The 11,703-nt window shown below is 39.5% G+C and overlaps 1 protein-coding gene across 3 annotated transcripts in view; it reads left to right on the forward strand.

Moving 5' to 3' along the window:
- The window catches only part of LOC128847126 (serine/threonine-protein phosphatase 4 regulatory subunit 1-like), a 45,099-nt gene extending 35,011 nt beyond the window's left edge, over positions 1–10,088 (forward strand). For 2 of the 3 annotated variants that reach the window (XM_054046465.1, XM_054046466.1), the window contains 4 exons: positions 1,239–1,359; positions 3,663–3,797; positions 4,847–4,988; positions 6,785–10,088. In XM_054046465.1, coding sequence (XP_053902440.1) covers positions 1,239–1,359; positions 3,663–3,797; positions 4,847–4,988; positions 6,785–6,939 — 553 coding nt within the window. In that variant the 3' untranslated portion in view covers positions 6,940–10,088. Of the gene's footprint in view, positions 1–1,238; positions 1,360–3,662; positions 3,798–4,846; positions 4,989–6,265; positions 6,377–6,784 lie in introns of all 3 variants that reach the window. The other variant, XM_054046467.1, reaches the window with a different exon arrangement.
- Positions 10,089–11,703: the final 1,615 nt, after the last annotated feature.

Raw genomic sequence — 11,703 nt, forward strand, 5'->3', positions numbered from 1 at the left:
TGAAACTCAATGGCCTGTTATATACAGGAAGTCAGACTAGGTTGTCAAAGATTCCCTTCCAGGTCTTAAAATCTATGAAACTGTGGTACATTATATTAATGCTCATTCAGTTAGTTGTATGTCAGTGGCAAGAGCCAATGACAGGTATGATCCTATTCAGTTCTGGCGCTTATGTATAAATCAACAAAATGTGTATGGCATTGGTTTTTCCATTTGTACAATTAGTTGACTCATTTTGGTATTTTCACTTAAGTGGGAGTGGAATGGGATGGAATAGGGACTGGTAATGGTTCTAGTAATGGTGGCTTGTTTCAATACAATTTTAGGATCTAAATGGCTAGCCTGTAGATAGACACATTCATTGATTGATGTTTCTAGCCACTTAGACTCTTTTCATAAAGCATTTTAATGCATACAATTAAAATACTTTCCTTCACAGTAATCTTAGTTCAGTATGCTTTGTTTGGGCTGTTGAGGTTTTAACCCCCATACCATGCTGCTGGTGTAATGTTATCCTTGTATTATAAACCCCGTGAGGAAAACTGCAGTGAATGTTGTGTAAGTTCCCTGACATCTAGTGGGAGAACTTTGTAGCGTCAGAATTATTTTTTTTGCTGTGATTGGCAGAATTTCACCAGCTAATTGTTGTTCTTATGGCTATGATATGTGCAGTTTCCCACAGATGATGCAACTTGAGTAGGAGATAATTACATATTCTCTGCAGTAATGCAAATATTTCTCATCTTAACTTCCTAAGAGTATGTGTGGTTGTGTTCTGCAGTTAGGAAGAAATTTCCCATTATAGCATAAACATTTCAAAATTCCTCAACATTTTTATCTAATAATAAACTATTTTAAAGTCTTAGTGAAGAAGGAATGAGGGGAAAGTAAGATAAGGAATTTGAGAATCCCTAAGTAACTTACTTTGCAGTTTCTGATAATTCCCTTATACACCTGCAATTTATGTCAAGTCTCATCACCTTAGCTGCATTTTTTTGTATTTAATTTTATTGAAATGTAGTAGTTCTGAAATGTGCACTTCATGTATAAATTTTAGTCTGGCTGGAAGACTAAACAGAAGAACAAAATCCCAAAGCTTTGCATAATAAAAAATGATTGTTCTCCCAGATTTTCAACAACTTTGTTCGTGAAACCAAAATGATTTCCCCCCATCTTCATCAGGAAGGTGATAAAGAAAAGAGAGGAATGTTTTGACTCAATGATCCCTTGTGTTTCAGACAGTTGATCCTGATATTAGAACTCTACAGCCCCAATGATGTGTATGACTACTTACGGCACATTGCGTTAACTCTCTGTTCGGATAAAGTATCGGAAGTCAGGTGGATCTCCTTCAAACTGGTAAAGCATTTTACTTGAAAAAAAATTTATGAAAAATGTATTTAATATCAACACTTTTACTTGAAAAGCTTATTGAAATTATATAGTAACAACAGATACTATGAACGCAAATATGTTTCAACTAGACCTGGTCAAAAAATGAAGAGAATTTTTTATGAAGTATTGTAAAGTAGTTTCTGTGCTCCAAATGGGTTTTTTGTTTTTTAATTTCAGTTGTCAAACATTGCCTGCAGGGAGGAAAAAAAGACGTGGAAAGGAAGAAAAAAATAAACCCCAAAATGATAAATGAAAAATTTCAAAAAAAATCTGTTTTTGAAAAATTTTATTGAAATATTTTTTAAAAATCTACACATTTTAAAATTTTGAAAAAATAGTTTTTTCATTTAAAAAAATCTTGTTCCAAAAAAATTTGGACCAGCTTTAGTTTCAACATCTACCATGTATGCTCAGTTTTTTCTGGGCACAATACAATTATACATGCACTTTTGCAGAGACAAAAGTGGTATGGAGAAAGTAAATAAGGAAGTGTTATTTACTCCTCATAACACAAGAATTAGGAGTCTCCAAATGAAATTAATAGGAAGCTGGTTTAAAACAAACAAAGGGAAGTATTTCTTCACACAATGCACAGTCAACCTGTGGAACTCTTTGCCAGAGGAAGTTGTGAAGGCCAAGTCTATAACAGGGTTCAAAAAGAACTAGAGAAATTCATGGAGGATAGGTCCATCAATGGCTATTAGCCAGGATGGGCAGGGATGGTGTCCCTAGCCTCTGTTTGCCAGAAGGTGGGAATGAGCACCAGGGAATGGATCACTTGATGATTACCTGTTCTGTACATTCCCTATGGGGCACCTGGCATTAGCCACTGTCGAAAGACAGGATACTGGACGAGGTGGACCTTTGGTCTGACCCAGTATAGCCGTTCTTATGATAAAAGGTGAAGTCCTGGCCCCACCTGAAGTCAGTAACAAAACTCCAATCGACTTCAGTGAGGTTGGGATTTCATGCAGACTTTTTCAGGTGCATTTTTGCAAAGGCAAAATCAGACCTTTCCTGAGCAACATGGTTTAAAAAATTCTCACCCACAGTCTATTACATTAGACTTCTGTTTTTTTAAATTGTGGCTCAATAAAAGTTTACAGAATGGACTGGGCATTGGGTATATTGACTGAATATTAATTTTACAAATCTATAAGCCTGCTAATTACATGGTTAACCAACAGAACTATTTTTAGACATATTTCAAGATAAAGGGAGAATTTTAATGTATGTATCCAGGTCTTCATAGACCTTTTTTTTTTTTTTTTTTTAAACTTACTGATAAGAATATATATGTATAAAAGAGATTAAGGAAAACCTAGTTCTTTTTTTAAGTAAGGCTAACTCGTATGTACAGAATGACGGGAATACAAACTGAAATCCTGACTACTTACTATAATCTGATGTGCTGTAGTCCTGATAGTATGTAGTGCTGCACATCGTGTGGTGGTAAAATATTAGACTGCACTTGGAAGATGTGGCTGCTTTGAAGGGAAAGCTGAACTCTGAATTTCCCTCCTTTCTTCCTTTGTGTCATAGTGTTAATGGTAATTTTCTTTGTGAATGATCCGCATATGAGTAACTGCTATTTTCTTTGTCTTCCTCAAAACTATGATTCTCATACGTAATCATAACTATTCAGGAGATAGCAACACAGTCTCTTGAAGTTATTTCTAATGACTTCTATGAGCCCATTTTGTGTCAGACCTTTCCTGTTAAATGTATATGCCTTCTGTAGAGAAGGACATGCTAGTAATCTGATGCATGAAAAAGTAGACAAATGATCTTACTGTTCTTTCCTGTAAGTTGGTTTTATGCTGCAATATAGTTTTGTTTAATAGTGTTTAGTAAGTAGAGAACTTGTCTATATGCTGGCACCACAGACATCACAGGATCTGCTCTTTGCTGCTTTGGTCCTCCACAGAAAGGTGGTGGTGGTGGTATTATTATTATTAGCAAGGATATCACTGAGAACACCCCAAAGTGGTGTTGTAACATTTCTTTTAAAACCAGTGTTTTAGTGAGACTATAGCAAAGTAAACAGTTGGGTCAGTAAAGAAGCTTAAAAATGGCCTCTTCGCTCAACCTTTGCGTTTCAGAGCTTTGCTAAGTAAAGCTTTTGTCAAAACAGACAACACTATAGTTTAATGATACCTATAGTTCTGCAGAGGTTTTGGTGTTCCTAAGTAGTAGTCTTCAAGTGAAGTGATGCCACTTAAATGCTAGTATTCACAGTCTAAATCTCCCCTCTGATCTTTTCACAGGTTGTGGCAATACTACAGAAGTTCTATGCAAATAATGCAAATGCGTTGGGATTAAATTTCATTAATGAGCTTGTAGCAAGGTTCCGTCATTGTTCCAAATGGATTGGAAGACAAGCTTTTGCCTTCATTTGTCAGGTTAGATTGCCTTTTTGCATGTATGGGTGTATCAACAAATAATTGAGAGGATTCATAATGCTGGCAGGAATTGCTTTCAGAATTGGTAGAGGAAAATAGAGCCATTTACCCCCAGAGTATTTAAGAACTATTCCAAATCAGTAATGAGTGAAAGTCATTATCTTCTCTGGGTGGTTCAGTGGCTCATGTGAACTGAAGTGTCCAAATCACAAAAGCAAACCTCAGAAGTAGCACCCTCCCTTGTCAGCACTCTTGGCAACAAAGCAAAATATAGATGAGACTGAAAACAAGCTGTGTTTCGTGAAATCCACCTATAGTACTGGCAGGAGCATATCGTCCTGCTTTGACAGGGACTATACAGTTCACATGTGCTCTTTGAATTAGTGGTGGTTGCCGGGTGCCCAGAGTTGGTGAAGAACAGGTATGTCTCTAAACTTGTTTGCTTCCAAGAGGAGGGGGAAGGGAAGTGGTCATTGACTGCCCTACTCTTCAGTTTGGTGGTCAATACTAGCCCCTGAAAAGGCCATATATCATTTCTTTTAGCCAGGGAAATGATTCGTATTAGTAGTTCGTTATAAGGCAGAGGGAAGAGAAGAGGCAAAGTCAAGGTGTTAATGATTCCCAGAATGAAGATTGAAAGTAAGTCCACTGCTTTCATTGGGCCAACTTCAAATGAATCCTGACATCCTAAATTCATATCTAGACAGGGTAGAAGGACCAAATGATACTTATCCTTGAGTGGGTCAATCAGATACTTTGATTGCGGTGTCCTTCCAGAAACTTGCAGGGGAAGGAAGGGCCATTAAAAGAAAAAAATATATACAAGTAACCTCCCCTTTGTTGAAAACATAAATTTAGGCTGCTTGTGTGGAACAATATACATTTGAGAGTTAGGAATACATCTGAAATAGTCAGCCAGACAAGTAACATTTTTTAAATACAAGCCAAACTTGAGGCAAGTTGGAAAAGAATGGGAGATAATAGTTTTTGTTAAAGATACACTGATTAGTCACCTTGCTTTATCTTATGTTCTGCTTTTACCTCCACAGGCTGTAGTAGAAGAAGAGTGTATGCCTGTTGACCATTTTGTCGAACACTTACTTCCCAGTCTTTTAAGTCTTGCTTCTGATCCTGTGCCAAACGTAAGGGTTCTGTTAGCCAAGGCTCTAAGGCAAACACTGTTGGAGAAAGGTACGCTAAACTAATTCCTTTGATGTAAGAACTAATTTCTCATTAATTCCATCGTTTCTGTAACACCGCAGCTTTTCACAAATTGGCTTGCTCAACTGATAAAAAGAATGTTCAGATTTACTATATAACAAAGGCAGAAACTAGGACATGATAATTGTGGGATCCTACATTTAAATTCAATCTGTGCAGTGCTTGATATGAGTTAGTTTGCAGAAAGAACACAGGCTTGTTTTTCCTTTCAAAAAGTTTTTTTTTTCTGCTAGCATTAAAAGGCTACTGTATACAGGGCCGGCGCTTCCACTAGGCGGTCGCCCAGGTCAGCAAGATTTGGGGGGCGGCATTTTGTTGCCCTCGGCAGAAATTTGGCGGCGGAGGGTTCTTCCACTCCGGGTCTTTGGCGGAAATTTGGCGGCGGGTCCTTCGCTCGCTTTGGGACCCGCCACCGAATGCTCAGAGGAGGAGCGCTGCCGCCTAGGGCGGCAAAAACCCTGGCACCGCTCCTGACTGTATATCCTCTGTAGTTTGTCACCCTTTTGTGTTTTTGACATACATAATACAACAGATGTGATAGTCTATTCAGTGGAGGGCAGTTGAATGCCTATTTATAGTGGGAAAGTCACATAGCATGTTATAGAAATTATTTAAGGTAGGAGTTTTCAAATTTCATTGCACCGCAACCCCCTTTTGACAACAAAAAATTACAATATGACTGCAGGAGGGGGAACCGAAGCCTGAGCCCACCTGAGTCTCACTGCCCGGGGGCGGGACAAAGCCAAAGCCTGAGCCCCACCAGCCCAGGCAGGAAAGGGGTTAAAGCCGAAGCCCAAAGGCTTCAGCCCCCGCCAGGGGCCCTGTAACCTGAGCCCTGCCGCCCAGGGCTGTATCCCTTGGGCTTCCCCCCTGGGCAATGGGGCTTGGGCTTTGGCCCCGAGCCCCTGCAAGTCTAAGCCAGCCCTGGCGACACCATTAAAATGAGAAGTTTTGAGAAGTGCTGACTGAAGGCTAAGAGGAGATATCAGTGAATTATAGGTCCAAAGAGGAGATGCTTTTGAGAAATTCAGAGGTTCAAAATAAATGAAAGTAATTGTAATCGGATGTTTAAAAGGTTCTGCACAAACTGAGTTTGCTATATTCATCAACTATTTCTCAGTTCTAGAGAATGAATAGTATAACAGCCTTGTTTGCAAATATGGTCACTCTTCCACTCATAGGCATATTCCTGTATTAGTGTTTCTCAAAACATTCAGGCCACCTCTGATGCATCTCTTTTTATACAGGGAGTCTCCCTTCCCCACTCCTCACCGGAATCAGTTATGTCAATGGGAGTATTTTGATAGTACTTTAAGAAAAAATGAACATGGCAGCCTGCCAATTTTCCTTTCTTACTGGTACGTTTCCACTTGGGGGCCAGCAAAAGCAAAGAACCACTTATAGAAATATTGAGTATTCAACACAGAGCTCTCCCTTTGCCAAGTCCTAAGTGAAAGAAATTAAGAAAGAAAAACACAGCCGCCTTTCTCATCTTCCGTGGGCTTGCTTTAGCTTCCCCAAGGAGGCTAGCCTCAAAGTTAGACACACTTCTCTGGATGAAGAAAGACGCTAACACTAATCTCACCATGTCTTTTGTGTGATCTGTAACTTTAAATTAATTTAAAAAAAAATTAAAAAAGCAAAGCTTCATTCTCTCTCTTCTGGCATAGGGTAAGAATAATTTTGTGATATGCCTGTACAGTACAGCACAGCTTTGAATAAAACTGTTTTTCCCCCCTCCCTCTTTCTCCCCCTACTTGTTCTAGCTTATTTTAAAAGTGTTGGCAACCCTCATCTAGAAGCTGTGGAAGAGACTGTTCTAGCTTTACAGTCTGACAGAGACCAAGATGTGTCTTTTTTTGCCACTGTAAAACCAAAACTGAACAATATGGACATGACTTCCCTTGAAAAACAAAACTAAAATGTTCATCCACTACAAACCCCAAACATCAAAATGGTGACACACTTCATGTTCTTGGAGGAACATGGAACCAAGCAATTTATTGCCTCCCTGGTCTGAGAGAAAAGGGCTTGCTGAAAATGCCATTATCTTCATTCAGTGACTGCTTTTATATCTACAGCTGTTCTTCAGATGGGATGACTACATTCATAATTTTGTTCTTTTCCTTGTAAACATGGCTTGTAACTCATCTCTACAAAAGGTCCAGTATTGTAAATACCCTCTTACGAAGTTGCACACATACAGCATTTCAGTAGCATCCGTTACAGTAATATATTTTTAAATACTGTATTTTTAAAAAAATCCAGTAATAAAGCGGTTTGCTAGAAACCCCTCTAAGCTTGTAAGTTTAAAAACCTGAAGTTAGTAAGCTTAAGTGTAGCTGCTTTCCCCCATTTTATTGTGGGCTTTATATTTTTTTGTTTATAGTATTGCATTTTATTATTTACCTGAAAAAATGTACATATGTGAATAGCTCCTGAAACTTGGCAAAAGAACTGAAAAAATTGTAATCCTACACCAGTGAGAATCATATAAGCCATTTTACGTTATACAACACAGGTGGCTTGTTGGAACTAAAGCATGGCTTAACTTCTACTTTTAACATACATGTGATGTTTTTAAAATCAGGGCTTGACTTTCTCTGTATATTGGGGCAGTTTTTATTATTTTGTCTTTTGTAAACTGTATTACTATTATTAACATTTTTTCTCACTTCCTGCTGTTAATCCTTGGTCTCCTTTTCTCACTGCTAGTACTGATGGGTGTGTAATATACATGGACTGTTCACTCCCCAACTGGAAATTGCTAATTCTGCCCTAGCAAAGTTCATTTCATTCAAGGAACTTGAAGGTCACAGATTACATGAAGTCTCCGCAATAGGAAGTTAACCTCTATAAATGCTCTGCAAAGTGTGTAAGTAGGGATGCACGTGTATGGGAGTGCATCACATACACCTGTGACTTGAAAAACACTGTATCTGGTTCAGCGTTCAGATCCCTGGGAATCTGTCTCTCTGTACTGTAATGACAGAGAGATGTTCTTATGTTGTGGTCTCTGTACATTTCCATATAGTGCAGATTTCCAGAGTACAAAAGTTGACCTATTTTACTTTGCAAATTCGGTTTGTAGTATTGTAGCTGTTGTCATGATTCTTTGGATTGGATGTAAACAAAAAATGAAATGGGGGAAAACCAAGAATACATTAACTTGACAGGATACTGGATTCTTCTCATATCTAAACAGGAACTTCAGTAGAAAAAAGTAGGACGAAATCTTCTTCACTAAACCTGGCAGTTTTGCAAAATAGTCACTTAAGCTAAAGAACTGATTATCTTTGTTGGGCCCTGCTTATTTCAGCTCTGCCTTCCCCTCTGTACAAAGACTTGACCTAACATAGGACCTGATCCAAAACCTATTGAAGACAATGGGCTTTGAATCAGAACCACAGTCTTGGAGTATATATACTGCATTATGGGGAAATGATCTCATTTAATGGCAAGTAAATTACTGTGTTCAACATTTGCCTAATGTGTAAACAGACCAGTGAAAGTATAGTTCCTTCCACTTTATTTCATTGTTATAATATGAATTACTTATATTGTCTGGAAGTGAAAAATACCACTCTCTTAAAACTGGATTGTCAGCCTCATAGCAAGTAGCTTTCCCAGCCTGATTTGTGTGGTGTTTTTTTTTTGTTTGTTTGTTTGTTTTTTTAATTTTGTATAAATATTTACCAAACTAGTTTTGCATTACAATGTATAGTATTTGTAATAAATTGTTTGCTTGCAAGACCATAAGATGCTTTTAGAAACTATAGGCAGAAATATATTGTTGCTATTTCAGAAAACAGTTTAAAATCTGTAAATTCCACAACTTCCACCCTTAATTTTTTTATATAATTTAAAACAAATGCCTCTTCAATGCAAACCAATTTTTTATGACCGCAATTTCTCAGCAAAAAAAAAAAAAAATCCAAGTTAGTTTTTTTGTAGTTTTAATATCTTTTTCTAATGCTAACATTATACTAATATTTTTTAAACAGTTCAAATTTTCTAAGATTGTTCTGACCAGGTTTTATTTTTGTTGACTATTAACAGGTCATTAAATTTCTCAGCACTGATCATAATGTTTTTAAGTGTACATAGATATGTTTTAAATGTACTGTATATAAACTGGTTACTTTAAACATTAATACAACCCAGCTTTCTGCTTCCAAAAAATTACCTTGACCTGCAATAACTTACTGGAAAATACAAACTTCTGTATGTTTGTGAAAGTTGGGATAGTTTTTCATGATGGTATTCTTAGAATCACTTGTAAGCCACCAACTAAGGTCACTAAACATTCAAAACAAAAATTTGTGTTTAAATCTTTTTTTGGCACCTTTCTAACTCCAGAAATTCACGTCCATTTTAAACGATGTGATTTTGGGAGGTTTTTTAGTAGAGCTTTTAAAAATTCGTTAAAACTCTATAGTTGCATGCACTAGAGGGGACAACATAGATCTTCCTTTAACTTCAGACAACATGCAGTTCTATTAAACTGGCTCACTTTTTCCAAGGTGTGCATTTGTTTTCATTTTATACTGGAAATATGACTTCAGCATGACTAAAGACTGCACTTTACCACTCACACTAGACAAATGGTTGCAATGAAGATTAAAGCTGTGTATTCACATGCAACTCTCTGGGCTGTTTAAATTATGCAAAAACTGTATTTGAAAGCCAAATGGAGCAAAGTTAGGTAGTCAATCCACTTTTGCAAAAGCAGCAAGAATATCACTCTAAAACACTTTTGGCTAAGGGACATGAGAATAACATTAGTGGTGCAATATTGCTTGGATGCTGTAGAAAATTATCAGGCACTTGTAATCCAAAGCATGTTAGTCATGTTGCTTAGAATTCAAACTCCCTGTATCCGCTATATAGGATACACACTTGGCAACTAACAGGATTCTGCCCTAGTGGCAGCTGTCATCTATAAACAGTGTTGTTTAGAGTCCAAATAAGTGGAGACACTCTGGAAGTGCCACTGATTTGCCAGAATATAGAATCTATGTAACTTTCTATTGTATTTATCTCAATAAATCTCATGACTGTTTTATGAAATGTCTTTGTGGTAATTGACTCGTGTTATAAATAGCATATGCAACTTGTTTTCTTCACCAGCTTCAAATACAAGTTCAGTACTAGGGGTTATAAAGTGGTAATTATGTGGTTAAAAATAAACCACGGACGGCTATAGATTAACAAGGAAAACAGGAATATAAAATACCCCAGTGCATACGTGCAACGTGGCAGAGTTAATGTTGCTGTCGGAGCCTTAATAATAGAATTTCCTCACTTTTCTGTGCTTGATTACTTAATGTTGCATCAGTGCTAAGTTTTCCATATAAGGGAGTGGGGGAGGAAAGAGATTGTCACAGGGGCCATTCACTGCTGGGACACCTGGCCCATCTGGGATTTAGCTCCTTCCAGGTGCTGCCCCCTCCTCTGGTGGTCTCTCCACCCAGCTTCTTCTCTCACCCTGCAGCCCGTCTTGCTCCAGGAACTGCAGCTTCCTCTTCGGGACTTGGCCTTCTGGCCAGGCCACTTTGTGTGTAGTACCCCAGAAGAGGGAAAAAGTTTTTCCTCAGTGTCACTCAGGCAGTCTTCCCATTCATTTCCCCATGGTGCCACTTCCTCCATGGCTGGCAGGGAAACTTGGGCCTGCCCTCTACTCTGGGTTCCAGCTCAGGGACCCTCTAATGAGCAGTCAAGGTCTGTTCTCTCCTGGATCTTCCTACCTTTCCCTGAGCCTTCCCCTACCTTTCTGCCCCCCCCCCCCCCCCCCCCGTTTGCCTGCCCAAACTCCCTCCTCCCAGGGAGTAACTGTAGGCTACTTGACTCTGTCGTCCCAAACACATCTCCCTCCTTCCAGGGAGTGACTGCAGACTATTTCCCCCACAACCCCCCAGCTGCTCTCAGCTATTGGGTTTGATTCAGGCCCTTCTTGTTTCACCCCACCTGAGCCTCATCCTGCTTCCTGGCTCCTCCTCCAGGTGCAGCCTGGGGAGTTAATTGGCCCACTAGCCACCTTAACCCTCCCAGGGCTTGTGGGGGTGGACACCCCATCACAGGGGGGATGCTGGTTATTAATTGTCACCCATCTCTGTGCTGCTCTCTGCCTCTCAAGGTCGGTCATCCTTCCTCTTCTTTTTCACCTCCCCTAGATCCCTGTGCCTTCCCATAAATGGGTTGTGAAGGTCTCCCATACTTCTCCGCAGCTGTTACTTACCCCTCCTGATCCCAACCTCCTCTGTACCTGTCTCCCCTTCTCAAGGTGCTCTCCTGCACTCCTTCCCCAGCTCTTCCCTGTTTTCCCTCTTTTGGATTCCTCACCTAATGTGCTCCTATGCCCAGTCTCAAGATCCCCCTGTGTCTATTCCCCACTCCTGCCTTCACCAAAGAGCAACTCTTCTTGGCATTCCTCTGTCAGACTCCTCCACATTATCATAAATGAGAACTCTCTACCTATCGCCTCCACCCTCTATCTGGCTTCTGTGAACGAGGAAACGAAGCTGCTGCTGGGGAGCAGGCTGGTGGCTGTGACTCCTCCCTGGCCGTCTCAACTGCTGCCCTTTGGGGCTCTGGCCTCTGTTCCCCTCTGAGCAGGAAGACAGGAAGGACCCCAGTCCTGCAGAGCAGAGACTTAGGGCTTGTCTACACTGGCAAGTTTCTGCGC

Source organism: Malaclemys terrapin, chromosome 12, assembly GCF_027887155.1.
Source record: "Malaclemys terrapin pileata isolate rMalTer1 chromosome 12, rMalTer1.hap1, whole genome shotgun sequence".
Lineage (NCBI taxonomy): Eukaryota > Metazoa > Chordata > Testudines > Emydidae > Malaclemys > Malaclemys terrapin.